At 49.0% G+C, this 16,958-nt stretch overlaps 1 protein-coding gene across 1 annotated transcript in view; it reads right to left on the bottom strand.

The window, feature by feature from the left end:
* Positions 1-10,338, bottom strand: part of LOC139765640 (receptor-type tyrosine-protein phosphatase S-like) — a 113,618-nt gene extending 103,280 nt beyond the window's left edge. Inside the window, exons 1-2 of the mRNA XM_071693328.1 lie at positions 10,243-10,338; positions 4,746-4,814 (exon numbers count right to left, since the gene is read on the bottom strand). Of these exons, the coding sequence (XP_071549429.1) occupies positions 4,746-4,779 (34 nt within the window). The 5' untranslated portion in view covers positions 4,780-4,814; positions 10,243-10,338. The remainder of the gene's footprint in view (positions 1-4,745; positions 4,815-10,242) is intronic.
* Positions 10,339-16,958: the final 6,620 nt, after the last annotated feature.

Here is a 16,958-nt window from a genome sequence, read left to right as displayed (position 1 = left end):
ACTTTCTTCTTTCACACACTTTACCAAACTCAGTCACCAGCTTCTGCAGTTTCTTACATGAATCAGCCACCAGCGGTGAATCATCAGCGAACAACAACTGACTCATTTCCCAAGCTCTCTCATCCCCTCTTTCCAAAACTCTTGCATTCATCTCCGTAACAACCCCATCCATAAACAAATTAAACAACCATGGAGACATCACACACCCCTGCCGCAAACCTACATTCACTGAGAACCAATCACTTTCCTCTCTTCCTGCACGTACACATGCGTTACATCCTAAATACATATATTTATATATATATATATATATATATATATATATATATATATATATATATATATATATATATATATATATATATATATATATATATATATATGTGTGTGTGTGTGTGTTCCCTGGGGATAGGGGAGAAAGAATACTTCCCACGTATTCCCTGCATGTCGTAGAAGGCGACTAAAAGGGGAGGGAGCGGGGGGCTGGAAATCCTCCCCTCTCGTTTCTTTTTTAATTTTCCAAAAGAAGGAACAGAGAATTGGGCCAGGTGAGGGTATTCCCTCAAAGGCCCACTCCTCTGTTCTTAACGCTACCTCGCTAATGCGGGAAATGGCGAATAGTTTGAAAGAAGAAATATATATATATATATATATATATATATATATATATATATATATATATATATATATATATATATATATATATATATATATATATATATTCTCTTTTTATCACGACTCCTCATTCATCTATATTTTCACAGTGAACCAAGCTAATGTGTAAAGGCTTCAGAGAACGCTGGGAGAGTCAGACCCACAGGATGTTGTTTCCTGTGCGGCAGATTCCATGAAGAACACAGCTACTGTACCGTGAGATAAGACTTTTAAAACTGTCTGCTTCAGTTACAATTATAGTCCCTTCAATCCTATGGATCTAATTTACTCTATTCCGTGCATGTATTTTACCCTCGTGTATGTTCAGGCCTCTACTACTCAAAACGGTTTTCACTCTATCCTTCTATCTCCAAATTGGTGTCCTCTTTTTTTCTTGTCCTCTCCACCATCTGACACATACATCCTCTTCGTCAACTTCTCCTTATTCAATCTTTCCATTCGTCTTAACCATTTCCTCTGCGCTTTCAATCACATTCCCATCATTATCACACTTCGCTTTTATCCTATCTTGTCCTACTCGATCAAACCTTCTCATACAATGTATTGTTCTCGAACATTTCAGTGAAACACATTCACCATCTTCCATACATTGTCATATACAACCGACGCTTTGCATACATACAACACCGTCGGGACCATTACACCTTTAAACGTATCTATCATCGCCCTCTCAGACACTGACCTCCCTTTCCTCATATTCCTCAGTGCTCCTGGCTGACTTATCTCGAATTCTTTGTGCTACCTGCATCATGAGTAAGTCAATTCATTTTGATTGGTCAATCGCTATGTCTCTTGCTCTTTCTCTTATCTCCCTGTCTTTACTCACAAAGTCTGATCTTATGATATCCGAGCTTGTCCAATCTTTTCCTCTACTGGTAAGATAGTTTTCCTTATTGCTCTGGCTCTAGCAGCGAATAGCATTCTACCCATAGCATGATTCAATCTTCCCTCGCACCTTTGTGACTACGTTCCCAGGTCCCTTTGCCACAGCATCAGCCATTCTTATCTGAGGCAGATGACCAGCCTCAGAAAGGGCTCCTTCTCCTCATCCCTGCCCACTATCTTCAATAGCCTCCAGGACCTTGTGTTATGGGCATTCTCTATTCTTCAACTTTTTCCAGGTCCTACTCTTGATGTTCCTAGCGTTGTAAAGACTATCATCGTTCTCTTGAATCATTCTACCCATGGGAGGACCAAGAGCTGAATGGACTGTGGAGCGGTTGCCGTAACCAAGATTGGAAGCTATGAGGGTGTGATGCCGCTGAAACCCACCTTCACATGATGCAAACCTGCGTCCGTGATCATTTTCTCTCATCCTTGATTCTCTGGGTTCCTCCCTCTCTCATCTCAGGAACTCTAGTGATTCATCCATCATTTGTTCTCTGGGGTTTCATCTGTCATTCGTCCTCTGGTGATTCATTCTTTACTTGACCTGTGGCGATTCCTCTATCATCTGTTGTCTGGTGATTCATACATCATTTCTCCTCTGGTGGTTCATCCATCATTTCTCCTCTGGTGATTCATCCATCATTTCTCCTCTGGTGAATCAGCCATCATTTGTTTTTAGGGGATTCATCCATCATTTGTTCTTTGGTGATTCATCCATCATTTCTCCTCTGGTGAATCAGCCATCATTTGTTCTTAGGGGATTCATCCATCATTTGTTCTTTGGTGATTCATACATCATTTCCCACTGTCGATCATTTTTTTTTTGTATCTTGAGTCACATCCGATTGATCTAAGTACATTCCCGTATTTGAATTCAGTCCTGATTATAGTCCAACTGAAAAAAAAATATACTACATAGCTTTCTTTGTAATTGCTATGTGCGTGCTACTGGAAGAGAGTTAACACTATATATGTGTACCATGTCTTTACTCCTACGTATGTACACATACACACACAGACACACACACACACACACACACACACACACACACACACACACACACATATACAGCCTATGTGTTTCCTTACAAGTTAGCCCAACTGGTCCAGTTGACTTCCATGCCTTCCTTAAAGATCTCGGGTTTTCTTGACCGCGACAGTGCTCAGGGGTCGTGGATTGGTCCCTCACATCTATCAACGATAATAACAGCGATGGTGCGTTTTGGCAAAAAAGTAGCACCTATCATGAGAAGAATCTAACTCACATTTTACGTTCATCAACAGATACTGACAATGTGGCCATTAAGTGAAAAAGAAAATACTATATATCATTTAATCAGATTTGTAATTTCTATGTTAATTCACAGATCTGCTTGTCCACTCTCCTCATGTTAGCTACTCAGTCTTCTACCGTTTGCACTTCCTTGAAACTGAAGTTGGCAGCAAAAACCTGAATATCCATGAGATGTATCACTCAGGGTGGCATTCACCCTCAGCTCCTCCACCTTTTCTTATACATAACAGGTTTCCTGAGCTGTAGTATCCTCCAAAGATCTGGGTCAACTGGTGCTTTGTGTGTGCAGTTTCCCATCTGTTCTTACCTAATGTACGGGGAGGGAGTTTTATACTCTTGGGGTCACAATCTTAATGAGCATTCTCTATCATACAGCACAGATTCTTAGATTTCTCTTTGTTGCTTGCATTGACCAAATCTTCATTTATCTAATATCATTCATCCACCACTCTTATACTATAAAAGTACCCCATGGCATCTTTTTCCTTTGACAAGTTTCTTAATATATTTCATGAGAAGTCCTCTGGTTGATCTATCCCAATATTTCTCGAAGAACTGTTCATCTGCGTCATCGCTCTGGTATAAGGTAAAGCTTATTGTGATCAGGTCGTACTTCACTCTTCTTTCTACCATGGCTAATGAATCTAAAGCCTCTGTATCCTTTCCCATTGACTCAGACCACTGGTACCATTTTGTGCTCTTCTCTGGACCTTCTGTATTAGCTCTAAGCTCTTCAGTTGGCGTGACCAAACTTACGAAGTATATTCTAATTTTGGCCTCATCACTTTTTCCCCAGTTGATGTGTCATATATGATATTCTCAAAAATCCATGCAAGTATTCGTAAACATCAAGTCCATTGATGATGGTGTATCAGCCCCTCTCATCTTTGTATGTTCACTGACATGTTGGCAAAGGAAATTTTTTTATGTAAACACTCTACAAACTTGTGTCTCCATGACTCCCCGTCATCATGAGGTTCAACGTCCTTCAATATCAGTACTTTACCACCTGCTGGCAGTGGTTCCTTCACTGCCTCACGCGCTTACCCTGAACGTCCCCCTTCCCTCACTATCATCATCACATATTTGTTCTGGGTCGTCGCATCTCTTCGAATGATCCCATAATATCAACATCACTATGTATAGCCTTCCTCCAGTTGCTGTTCCTATGACCTGTTCTCTGAACGGGTCATCGTCCACTATCCCAATGACGTGTTCTCTGAACGGGTCATCGTCCACTGTCCCAATGACGTGTTGTTGAACGGGCCATCGTCCACTATCCCAATGACGTGTTGTTTGAACGGGCCATCGTCCACTATCCCCATGACGTGTTGTTGAACGGGCCATCGTCCACTGTCCCCATGACGTGTTGTTGAACGGGCCATCGTCCACTGTCCCCATGACGTGTTGTTGAACGGCGCCATGTTTCCCAACTATCCCATGACGTGTTGTTGAACGGGCCATCGTCCACTGTCCCCATGACGAGTTGTTGAACGGGCCATCGTCCACTATCCCCATGATGTGTTGTTTGAACGGGCCATCGTCCACTATTCCCATGACGTTTTTAGATGCCATCCCCACGATAGGCCATGACCACATACCAAGCTAAGTATCCCCCTCCTGCTGCCCATCCTTTACCTGCTCTTTTTTGCCGTCCTGTCATGTTCGCTTCTGAGCAGATAGAAGGAGTTCTTAACAAGCTTTGTAATCGACATCTTCAATAATATCAAGTGCATTTTTCCTGATACGATCCATGTGTGTGTGTGTGTGTGTGTGTGTGTGTGTGTGTGTGTGTGTGTGTGTGTGCTAAAGTAAATCAGGTTCCGTGTTTACAGTATTATCCTCACCCTACTCAACACAGAGACTCAAACTGCGGAAGAAAACTTACTTAACATGATGAAGATCAGCCATCTGGTAGCCATCTTTCCCCACCCGTAGCCAGCTGAGGCGGTACCACCTGAGGAAGAGAATACTATCAGTACCATCTGGGGAGACTGTAGTGCTAGTGCCAACTGGAGAGAGCACAACCCTGTTTACCACCTGGGGAGGGCACAATGGAATAACAAACTGGGGAGACTACATCCCCAGGACCATCTGGGGAGGGCCTGTTGTCAGTACCACCTGGGGAAAGTACAGTTAGTACCCCCTGGGGAGACAACAGGCAATACCACCTGGAGAAATTACACTGTTGGTACCACCTGGGGAAAGTATATTGTCAGTACCACCTGGGGAGAGTACAATGACAGTACCACCTGGAGAGAGTACACCGACAGTACCACCTGGGGAGAGTACAGATAGTACCCCCTAGGGAGACAACAGGCAATACCACCTGGAGAGATTACACTGTAGGCACCACCTGTGGAAAGTACTGTCAGTACCACCTGGGGTAAGTACAGTCATACCACATGGGAAGAGTACACTGTCAGTACTACCCCGGGGTGTGCACGCTGCTAGTGCCACCTGGGGAACACATACGGTCAAAAACAATATCATTTCAGAGAGAGACAGTAAGTAAGTCCATGGCTAAGAATCATCGCGTCAATCACCAACAAGTTTGTAACTAGTACAGGTATGGAAACCATCGTTTGAGATTGCAGTTCTTTCAGAGAACCACCACATAATAAACATACTCAGCATGGCTGTCAACGAGCTATGTTCAGAGCTGACCAATCTCCCTTATTTTCCACTCCATGATGGAGTCAACATGCATGAAGGCAGTAAATTGTTTCGTCTTGCCTATCTAGATTTTCAGATCGTATTCGATCGAGTCCCGCATCAAAGATTGCTAGCAAGATGTAAGGCAATGAGGCTATTATACTCCAGTGCTTAGATAATCGATTGATGGGTCGTCGCCGTCATTAACGGTCAAGCCTTAGAGGATCGTTGGACGTAACAAGTGGCGTGCCACAGGGGGCGATCTTGGGACCGGTTCTCTTTCTCAATACATATCAATAATATTGATAATAAGCCGAGTTGTAAGGTATCCAAATTTCCTTACGATTCAAAAACTTGGAAATGAATCTGCAACAGAAATTGAGCGTCTGTAGCTTCAGAATGACAGACACAAATTGATGGACAATGTTATGTTATGGTTATGTCGGTTTGATCTCACACGTAGTAATGGATACAAACGTTTGGGCAAACGTTTGACCTCGAGTGAGGCAAAGTGACAATTTTTTTTCTCCAAATGAATTATCAATAAATGGAATGATTTACCATTTAGAGTAAATGAAAGCAGCGTCGTGAATACGTTTCATAAAAGACGTGATTAACGCTTCAATTCTAAGTCCTCGACTGACATTATCTTGTGCTCTTTAAGATACATGCAGAATTTACAGTTGTCTCACTATCAGGGGAGAGCAAAGTCAGCACCACCTGGGGAGGACACACTGTCATCACCATCTGGGGAGGACACACTGGCGTCACTATCAAAGGAGAGTAGTCAGCACCACCTGGGGAGAATGCACTGTCGTCACCATCAAAGGGGAGGAATCAGCACCACCTGGGGAGAATGCACTGTCGTCACCATCAAGGGGAGGAATCAGCACCATCTGGGGAGAATGCACTGTCGTCACCATCAAGGGGGAGGAATCAGCACCACCTGGGGAGAATGCACTGTCGTCACCATCAAGGAGGAGGAATCAGCACCACCTGGGGAGAATGCACTGTCGTCACCATCAAGGGAGAGGAATCAGCACCACCTGGGGAGAATGCACTGTCGTCACCATCAAGGGAGAGTAGTCAGCACCACCTGGGTAGATAACACCATCAGCGCCACCTGTGATCAAAAACATCTCCCACACTGGCCAACAGTACCTGCTGCCTGGCTATATTGATCATGGGATGAGACCCACATCCTACAGACCCACCATACCCTAGGGACCCACCGTACTCAGGGATCCGCCATACCCAAGAACCCACCATCCACGGGGACCCATCATACTCATGAACCCACCACCATAAGCACGATCCCACCATACCCAAGAACCCACTATATACATACCCGAGCACCCACCGTCATCATGGACCCACCATATCCACGAACTCACCATCTCTATGGACCCAAAGACCCACTTCATCCACAGACCCACTACAGCCGGGATCTACCATTTACAAAAACCCACCGTACCCAAAGACCTACTGTACCCACGAACCCACCAAGCCAATGGACCCACCATAAGCAAGAACTCATCATCCCTACAAACCCACCGTACCCATCGACCCACCGTACTCAAGTCTTCACCAGATCCGGGACCTACCACGAACCCATCACACCCACAGACTCACCAAAACCGAGGACCCACTATAGTCACGGACCAACACAGACTCACCAAAACCGAGGACCCACTATAGTCACGGACCAACACAGACTCACCAAAACCGAGGACCCACTATAGTCACGGACCAACACAGACTCACCAAAACCGAGGACCCACTATAGTCACGGACCAACACAGACTCACCAAAACCGAGGACCCACTATAGTCACGGACCAACCATATCTAGAGACCAATCACATAAGGGAAACATTACATGCTTCAGTTGATGGAGCAAAGATGGTCGGTATTCCCCTCTTATATCGTGTGGCTAACGAACCTATGACGCTTATGACTGTGTACGTAAATCATACCCGAGTAAACATTGCTGTGACAGTGACGTACATGTACAGTACTGACCTGAAACATGTACAGTAATGACCTGTAACATGTACAGTAATGACCTGGAACATGTACAGTAGTGACCTGTAACATGGACAGTCGCTCAGAGAACTTCATTAAACCTCGACAAGCCTCCCGTTACATCCAGAGGCGTTATGGTTCTGGTAACAGTGTTAAACAAACACACACACACACACACAGACAAAATAAAAAATAAACGGGAAGTGTGACGTTTCGAGTTATTCTAAAGGTCGTCTTAGTCACAAGTATGTCAACATATATGTAACTTGTATGTCCACATATTCTTGAGTCCTTCTAATGCATCGTTCGTTAACTGTGATTCAAAGCTTCGTCGACTCTTACGTGCATCAGAGGTTCAAACCCCTTCATTCGAAGCATCAGAGCTCACACGACCGAGCAGCGCTGGCTGGTTCGACACATCGACCAAACCTGTGATACTGAACACAGTTATGCTTTACCCTGAATTCCAGTGAGGTATACGATGACGGACCCATAGAAAACATATATCATTTAGTCAGGTTCATCAGCCGCGTTGACACCTGCCATGCATTACATTGGCAAGATACAAAACACCAGTTCAGGCAGGGGGTTCGAGCGGGTGTGATGCATGGGAGTTCGAACGGGTGTGAAGCAAGGGGTTCGAGAATGTGGGATGCAGGGGGTTTGAGCTGGTGTGAGGCAGGAGGTCCTGCAGGTGTGCGACGGGGGTTCGATTGGGTGTGAGGCAAGGTGTTCGAGCAGGTGTGATGAAGGGGGTTCGAGCAGGTGTAAGACAGGGGTTTGAGCAGGTATGAAGCGGGAGATTCAAGTAGGTGTGAGGCAGGGGGTTCGATCGGTTGTAAGGCAGGGGATTCTAGCAGATGTGAGGCAGGGGGATTCGAGCAGGTGCGAGACAGAGGTTTCAAGTAGATGTAAAGCAAGGGATTCGAACCGGTGTGAAACAGGGGGCTCAAGTAGGTGTGAAACACAGCCTATCGAGCAGGTTTGAGGCAAGGGGCTCGAACAGATGTATATCATGAAGCACCCGACCAGGTTTTTGACTGTAGTGACCAATGTCGTCATTAGGTTGGACCAAGGATGAGGACATAGCCAAAAGAAATATACATATATTGGTTGCCTATTTGTGACTAGATTGACCGCTGAATCTTTTTTATTGATAGGAGGAAATGTCGTACTTCCCGCGCGCGCGCGCATGTGTGTGTGTGTGTGTGTGTGTGTGTGTGTGTGTGTGTGTTAACACTTACCAGAGCCAGATTAGCCACAGGATACGAGGGGGTCGCTTTACCGAGGTCCGAGGACTTTCCTGAGTGACTCTACAGCAATGACCTGTGACATATACAGTAACGACCTGTGACATATACAGTAACGGCCTGTGACATATACAGTACCGACCTGTGACATGGGCAGTAACGACGTGTGACATATACAGTAACGGCCTGTGACATATACAGTACCGACCTGTGACATGGGCAGTAACGGCCTGTGACATATACAGTACCGACCTGTGACATGGGCAGTAACGACGTGTGACATATACAGTAACGGCCTGTGACATATACAGTACCGACCTGTGACATGGGCAGTAACGGCCTGTGACATATACAGTAACGACCTGTGACATGGGCAGTAACGGCCTGTGACATATACAGTAACGACCTGTGACATGGGCAGTAACGGCCTGTGACATATACAGTAACGACCTGTGACATGGGCAGTAACGGCCTGTGACACATACAGTAATGACATGGGTAGTAATGATCTGTAACATGGACTCAAATGACCTGTGACATGTCATGACCTGTTTGAATGGATTAAGTCTGTGTTCGTAAGACACGACAACATGCCATGATATCTGTGTCACTGCTAGTGAGCACTGCCATGATACCTGTGTCACTGCTAGCGAGCACTGCCATGATATCTGTGTCACTGCTAGTGAGCACTGCCATGATACCTGTGTCACTGGTAGTGAGCATTGTGACATTGTGAGAACTGTTACAAGTCATTAGACTGTCTCTAATCACTGCAAGCAAGAACTTTCAAGATACCATCTCTCTCACTGTCAGCAATTACTGTCATGACGTGCCATCTCAATCAAGATTCATAGAATCTTTCTCCATCACTGTCTTCTGAGACTCTTGCTGTAGACGGAGGCGCCCCCCCTGTCACTGCTGGCGGGCACTGCTGCCACGAGCCACTTATCTGGGAATTCCCTTGCAGCCTGGATAAGCTTACTCAAGATTTCTCAACCCCGACGGTGTCTGAATCCTCTTGCCCAGCACCCACCTGATGGGGGAATCAGAGGCAAGTGGCATGGAACTGCGATCCTACTTCCCTACAACGGGGAGTTGTTGGCGTCCCTGTTCCACTCGAATGTGTACGAAGGACGCACAGTGAGCGGAGTAATACTTAAGTGGGAAGTCTACAGTGTTCGTCAGTGTTAGCATATGAGTGTCTTTACCCGAGTACACGGAGCAAGACACTCGAGTTAGGAAAGGCCCCCACAGTGTGGAGCAGCGCGAGTTGGCTGCACAATCCCTCAAGCGTGTGGCGGTGACGGGAAGGACCATGGCTTCAAACTGTGAAGCCACTGGCTGAGTGACTACAATAAATGCCACAGGTCCCAGTTTAGAAACTTGGCCTCGTTAGCCACTCCCACTATAGCTGGCTCACATGAACAACTTAGCATGTGAAGGGGGAGCAACTCACAGGAAATGGAGGAGAGATGCTGACTTCGCCAGAGTGAGTTTTGAGGAGGGTGATGGGTGAAGGAGGCGGGGGATGGCAGAGCTGGGCGACTCACGGCGAACGCTGGACAGTCACTGGCCACTGAGGTGACCCATTGTGTTGAACTGACTTCCTACGCCAAAAGCAAGAGCGTCGTTGACGTCAGAGAGTCCTGTAAGATTTCCGGTGATGGCAGCGCATATGCTCAGCTTGATGAAGTCAGCTCGGCGGGGCTAGGGTTGGATGTGGAAGGGGCTTGCGGGCGACGCATAGCACACTGAAAGTTCCACCTTACCGTTGGACCTCGCCATGTACTACCACAGTAACTAGGCGACGTCCCATCTCCCCCCCTCACTGCAAGTCTTCAGGTGGGTAACTCAAGGCTGGAAGATGCCACTGGTAGCAGATAGCTGGGAGATGTTAGTGGCGGTACATGGCTGGGTGATGTCAGTGGTGATAGATGGCTGGGTGATGTCAGTGGTGATACATGGCTGGGTGATGTCAGTGGTGATACATGGCTGGGAGATGTCAGTGGTGATACAAGGCTAGGAGATGTCAGTGGCGATACATGGCTGGGTGATGCCAGTGGTGATACATGGCTAGGAGATGTCACTGGTAATACATGGCTGGGTGATGCCAGTGGTGATACATGGCTGGGAGATGTCAGTGGCGATACATGGCTGGGTGATGTCAGTGGTGATACATGGCTAGGAGATGTCAGGTGGTGATACATGGCTGGGAGATGTCAGTGGTTATACATGGCTGGGTGATGTCGGTGGTGATACATGGCTAGGAGATGTCAGTGGTGATACATGGCTGGGAGATGTCAGTGGTGATACATGGCTGGGTAATGTCAGTGGTGATACATGGCTGGGTGATGTCGGTGGTGATACATGGCTGGGTGATGTCAGTGGTGATACATGGCTGGGTGATGTCAGTGGTGATACATGGCTGGGAGATGTCAGTGGCGATACATGGCTGGGTGATGTCGATGGTGATACATGGCTGGGAGATGTCAGTGGTGATACATGGCTGGGTGATGTCAGTGATGATACATGGCTGGGAGATGTCAGCGGTGATACATGGCTGGGTGATGTCAGTGGTGATACATGGCTGGGTGATGTCAGTGGTGATACATGGCAGGGAGATGTCAGTGGTGATACATGGCTGGGTGATGTCAGTGGTTATCCATGGCTGAGTGATGTCGGTGGTGATACATGGCTAGGAGATGTCAGTGGTGATACATGGCTGGGATGTCAGTGGTGATACATGGCTGGGAGATGTCAGTGGTGATACATAGCTGGGTGATGTCAGTGGTGATACATGGCTAGGAGATGTCAGTGGTCGGGTGATGTCAATAGTTAATACATGGCTGGAAGATGTTAGTAGTAACACAGGAGGCCGGGAGATATCAGCGGTCACAACTAAAAGTTGGCAGATGTCTTCATACTCTCTTCATGCCACCACTTAAGTTACTAGGTGTCTTCATGCTACCACTCAAGTTACTAGGTGTCTTCATGCTACCTCTCAAGTTATTGGCTGTCATCATGCCACCACTCAAGTTACGAGGTGTCTTCATGCTACCTTTCAAGTTCCTAGCTGTCTTCATACTACGTCTCAAGTTACTAGCTGCCTTCATGCCACCTCTCAAGTTACGAGCTGTCTTCATGCTACCTCTCAAGTTACTAGCTGTCTTTATGCCACCTCTCAAGTTACTAGCTGTCTTCATGCCACCTCTCAAGTTACTAGCTGTCTTCATGACAGCAGAACTCTTCATGCTACCTCAGGAATTAACAGTACTTTTCATGCTGGTACAGGAGCCACATAATAAGGCAGGGTCGGGTCACATATTGAGGCAGGGTCGGGTCACATACTGAGGCAGGGTCGGATCACATACTGAGGCAGGGTCGGGTCACATATTGAGGCAGGGTTGGGTCATATACTGAGGCAGGGGCGGGTCACATATTTAGGGAGGGTCGGGTCACATATTGAGGCAGGGTCGGGTCACATACTGAGGCAGGGTCGGGTCACATACTGAGGCAGGGTCGGGTCACATACTGAGGCAGGGTCGGGTCACATATTGAGGCAGGGTCGGGTCACATACTGAGGCAGGGTCGGATCACATACTGAGGCAGGGTCGGGTCACATATTGAGGCAGGGTTGGGTCATATACTGAGGCAGGGTCGGGTCACATATTGAGGCAGGGTCGGGTCACATACTGAGGCAGGGTCGGGTCACATATTGAGGCAGGGTCGGGTCACATACTGAGGCAGGGTCGGGTCACATATTGAGGCAGGGTCGGGTTACTTACTGAGGCAGGGTCGGGTCACATACTGAGGCAGGGTCGGGTCACATACTGAGGCAGGGTCGGGTCACATATTGAGGCAGGGTCGGGTCACATACTGAGGCAGGGTCGGGTCACATACTGAGGCAGGGTCGGGTCACATACTGAGGCAGGGTCGGGTCACATACTGAGGCAGGGTCGGGTCACATACTGAGGCAGGGTCGGGTCACATACTGAGGCAGGGTCGGGTCACATACTGAGGCAGGGTCGGGTCACATACTGAGGCAGGGTCGGGTCACATACTGAGGCAGGGTCGGGTCACATACTGAGGCAGGGTCGGGTCACATACTGAGGCAGGGTCGGGTCACATATTGAGGCAGGGTTGGGTCATATACTGAGGCAGGGTCGGGTCACATATTGAGGCAGGGTCGGGTCACATATTGAGGCAGGGTCGGGTCACATATTGAGGCAGGGTCGGGTCACATATTGAGGCAGGGTTGGGTCATATACTGAGGCAGGGTCGGGTCACATACTGAGGCAGGGTCGGGTCACATACTGAGGCAGGGTCGGGTCACATATTGAGGCAGGGTCGGGTCACATACTGAGGCAGGGTCGGGTCACATATTGAGGCAGGGTCGGGTCACATATTGAGGCAGGGTCGGGTCACATACTGAGGCAGGGTCGGGTCACATACTGAGGCAGGGTCGGGTCACATATTGAGGCAGGGTCGGGTCACATACTGAGGCAGGTCGGGTCACATACTGAGGCAGGGTCGGGTCACATACTGAGGCAGGGTCGGGTCACATACTGAGGCAGGTCGGGTCACATACTGAGGCAGGGTCGGGTCACATACTGAGGCAGGTCGGGTCACATACTGAGGCAGGGTCGGGTCACATACTGAGGCAGGGTCGGGTCACATATTGAGGCAGGGTCGGGTCACATATTGAGGCAGGGTCGGGTCACATACTGAGGCAGGGTCGGGTCACATATTGAGGCAGGGTTGGGTCATATACTGAGGCAGGGTCGGGTCACATACTGAGGCAGGGTCGGGTCACATATTGAGGCAGGGTCGGGTCACATATTGAGGCAGGGTCGGGTCACATACTGAGGCAGGGTCGGGTCACATATTGAGGCAGGGTCGGGTCACATACTGAGGCAGGGTCGGGTCACATATTGAGGCAGGGTCGGGTCACATATTGAGGCAGGGTCGGGTCACATATTGAGGCAGGGTTGGGTCATATACTGAGGCAGGGTCGGGTCACATACTGAGGCAGGGTCGGGTCACATATTGAGGCAGGGTCGGGTCACATATTGAGGCAGGGTTGGGTCATATACTGAGGCAGGGTCGGGTCACATATTGAGGCAGGGTTGGGTCATATACTGAGGCAGGGTCGGGTCACATATTGAGGCAGGGTTGGGTCATATACTGAGGCAGGGTCGGGTCACATACTGAGGCAGGGTCGGGTCACATACTGAGGCAGGGTCGGGTCACATATTGAGGCAGGGTCGGGTCACATATTGAGGCAGGGTCGGGTCACATATTGAGGCAGGGTTGGGTCATATACTGAGGCAGGGTCGGGTCACATACTGAGGCAGGGTCGGGTCACATACTGAGGCAGGGTCGGGTCACATACTGAGGCAGGGTCGGGTCACATATTGAGGCAGGGTTGGGTCATATACTGAGGCAGGGTCGGGTCACATACTGAGGCAGGGTCGGGTCACATATTGAGGCAGGGTTGGGTCATATACTGAGGCAGGGTCGGGTCACATATTGAGGCAGGGTCGGGTCACATACTGAGGCAGGGTCGGGTCACATATTGAGGCAGGGTCGGGTCACATACTGAGGCAGGGTCGGGTCACATACTGAGGCAGGGTCGGGTCACATACTGAGGCAGGGTCGGGTCACATATTGAGGCAGGGTTGGGTCATATACTGAGGCAGGGTCGGGTCACATATTGAGGCAGGGTCGGGTCACATATTGAGGCAGGGTTGGGTCATATACTGAGGCAGGGTCGGGTCACATACTGAGGCAGGGTCGGGTCACATACTGAGGCAGGGTCGGGTCACATATTGAGGCAGGGTCGGGTCACATATTGAGGCAGGGTCGGGTCACATATTGAGGCAGGGTCGGGTCACATACTGAGGCAGGGTCGGGTCACATACTGAGGCAGGGTCGGGTCACATACTGAGGCAGGGTCGGGTCACATATTGAGGCAGGGTCGGGTCACATACTGAGGCAGGGTCGGGTCACATACTGAGGCAGGGTCGGGTCACATACTGAGGCAGGGTCGGGTCACATATTGAGGCAGGGTTGGGTCATATACTGAGGCAGGGTCGGGTCACATATTGAGGCAGGGTCGGGTCACATATTGAGGCAGGGTCGGGTCACATATTGAGGCAGGGTCGGGTCACATATTGAGGCAGGGTCGGGTCACATACTGAGGCAGGGTCGGGTCACATACTGAGGCAGGGTCGGGTCACATATTGAGGCAGGGTCGGGTCACATATTGAGGCAGGGTCGGGTCACATATTGAGGCAGGGTTGGGTCATATACTGAGGCAGGTCGGGTCACATATTGAGGCAGGGTCGGGTCACATACTGAGGCAGGGTCGGGTCACATACTGAGGCAGGGTCGGGTCACATACTGAGGCAGGGTCGGGTCACATATTGAGGCAGGGTCGGGTCACATATTGAGGCAGGGTCGGGTCACATACTGAGGCAGGGTCGGGTCACATATTGAGGCAGGGTCGGGTCACATATTGAGGCAGGGTTGGGTCATATACTGAGGCAGGGTCGGGTCACATACTGAGGCAGGGTCGGGTCACATACTGAGGCAGGGTCGGGTCACATATTGAGGCAGGGTCGGGTCACATACTGAGGCAGGGTCGGGTCACATATTGAGGCAGGGTCGGGTCACATATTGAGGCAGGGTCGGGTCACATATTGAGGCAGGGTCGGGTCACATACTGAGGCAGGGTCGGGTCACATACTGAGGCAGGTCGGGTCACATACTGAGGCAGGGTCGGGTCACATACTGAGGCAGGGTCGGGTCACATACTGAGGCAGGGTCGGGTCACACCTAGCTTTTAGCTTAAATCGTCACGCAAGGTCTTACAACTGTAGTCCAGACCCTCACCACATTCATGAAACTTTCTACCACACACACACACACACACACACACACACACACACACACACACACACACACACACACACACACACACACACACATTTCTTCTGTTAGAGTTTGCTTTTATTTTCATCTTTATTATCTCTCTCATTCCTTGTTTAATGAACCACACTTTTTGCACTGATGTCCAGCACATCGCAGCATAACAGGAGCGTCTTCGCTCATCCGTCGCTAAGGTAAGATTGTTGACATAAGACGTGTAACACCATATCATCGGCGCCTGATGACAGAGGCCATCTCACCGTAGACCAAGATGCCTATTGCAGTTCTCCACCTCCTCCACCTCCTCCTCCGCCGCCGCCGCCGTACGTCTGGACACAGGAGGCACCGTCGCTGGTGCTGGGGGACGGCACCCCGCTCACCATCACACACGATATCAGCAAGACTTCCGTTGGAGACGTCGTTCAGCCACACTTGCCTCTGAGTGAGAGGATATAATGTGTAAATCTACTGGTAATGACCAGGGTCAGGATGATGTTAAATGTATAGCTATTGCGTTATGGTCTTCTGTGCCATAGAAGATAGTGTTGGGTATATTGCAACAGCCTGGGGATCAGGTTTTTTTATTTCGGTATATCCCATCATGGGGATGTGTCACTAGCTCTGAGTTATATCCCAGCCTGGGGATCAGTTACTAGTGATGGGTGTATCCCAGCCAGGGGTTCATTCACTAGAATTGGGTATATCCCAGTCTGGGATCAGTCATTAGCAGTGGGTATGTCCCAGCATGGGGATCAGTAACTAGCTTTGAGTATATCCCGCCATGGGGATCAGTCACAAGGGTCGGGTATATCCCAGCCTGGGATCAGATATTGCGCTGGGTCTGTCCCAGCCTGGGATCAGTTATTATGTTGGGTACTTCCCAGCCTGGGGATTAGACACTAGTCCCACCAGGGGATCAACTATTGAGGTGAGTATATCTTAGTCTGAGGATCCCAGCCTGGGAGTCACTTGCTATCGCTTGGCATATCCTGGTTGGGAACAGTCACTATAGTTTGATATGTCCCAACTGGGGGATCATTTAGGGAACAGGCAATAGAGTTGGGTATATCCCAACCTAGGGATCAGTAACCACCGTTTTGTACGTCCCAGCCTGGGGATCATTGACGAGCGTTGGATATGTCCCAGCCTGGGGATCAGACACCAGCGATGGGTGGGTACATCCCAGCCAAGGGATCTTTTGGCAACATAGCTCGTCCCACAGCGCACCCAATTCTGAGAGCC

This window comes from Panulirus ornatus, chromosome 55, assembly GCF_036320965.1.
Source record: "Panulirus ornatus isolate Po-2019 chromosome 55, ASM3632096v1, whole genome shotgun sequence".
Lineage (NCBI taxonomy): Eukaryota > Metazoa > Arthropoda > Malacostraca > Decapoda > Palinuridae > Panulirus > Panulirus ornatus.
This window is presented reverse-complemented; position numbering and strand designations above follow the sequence as displayed.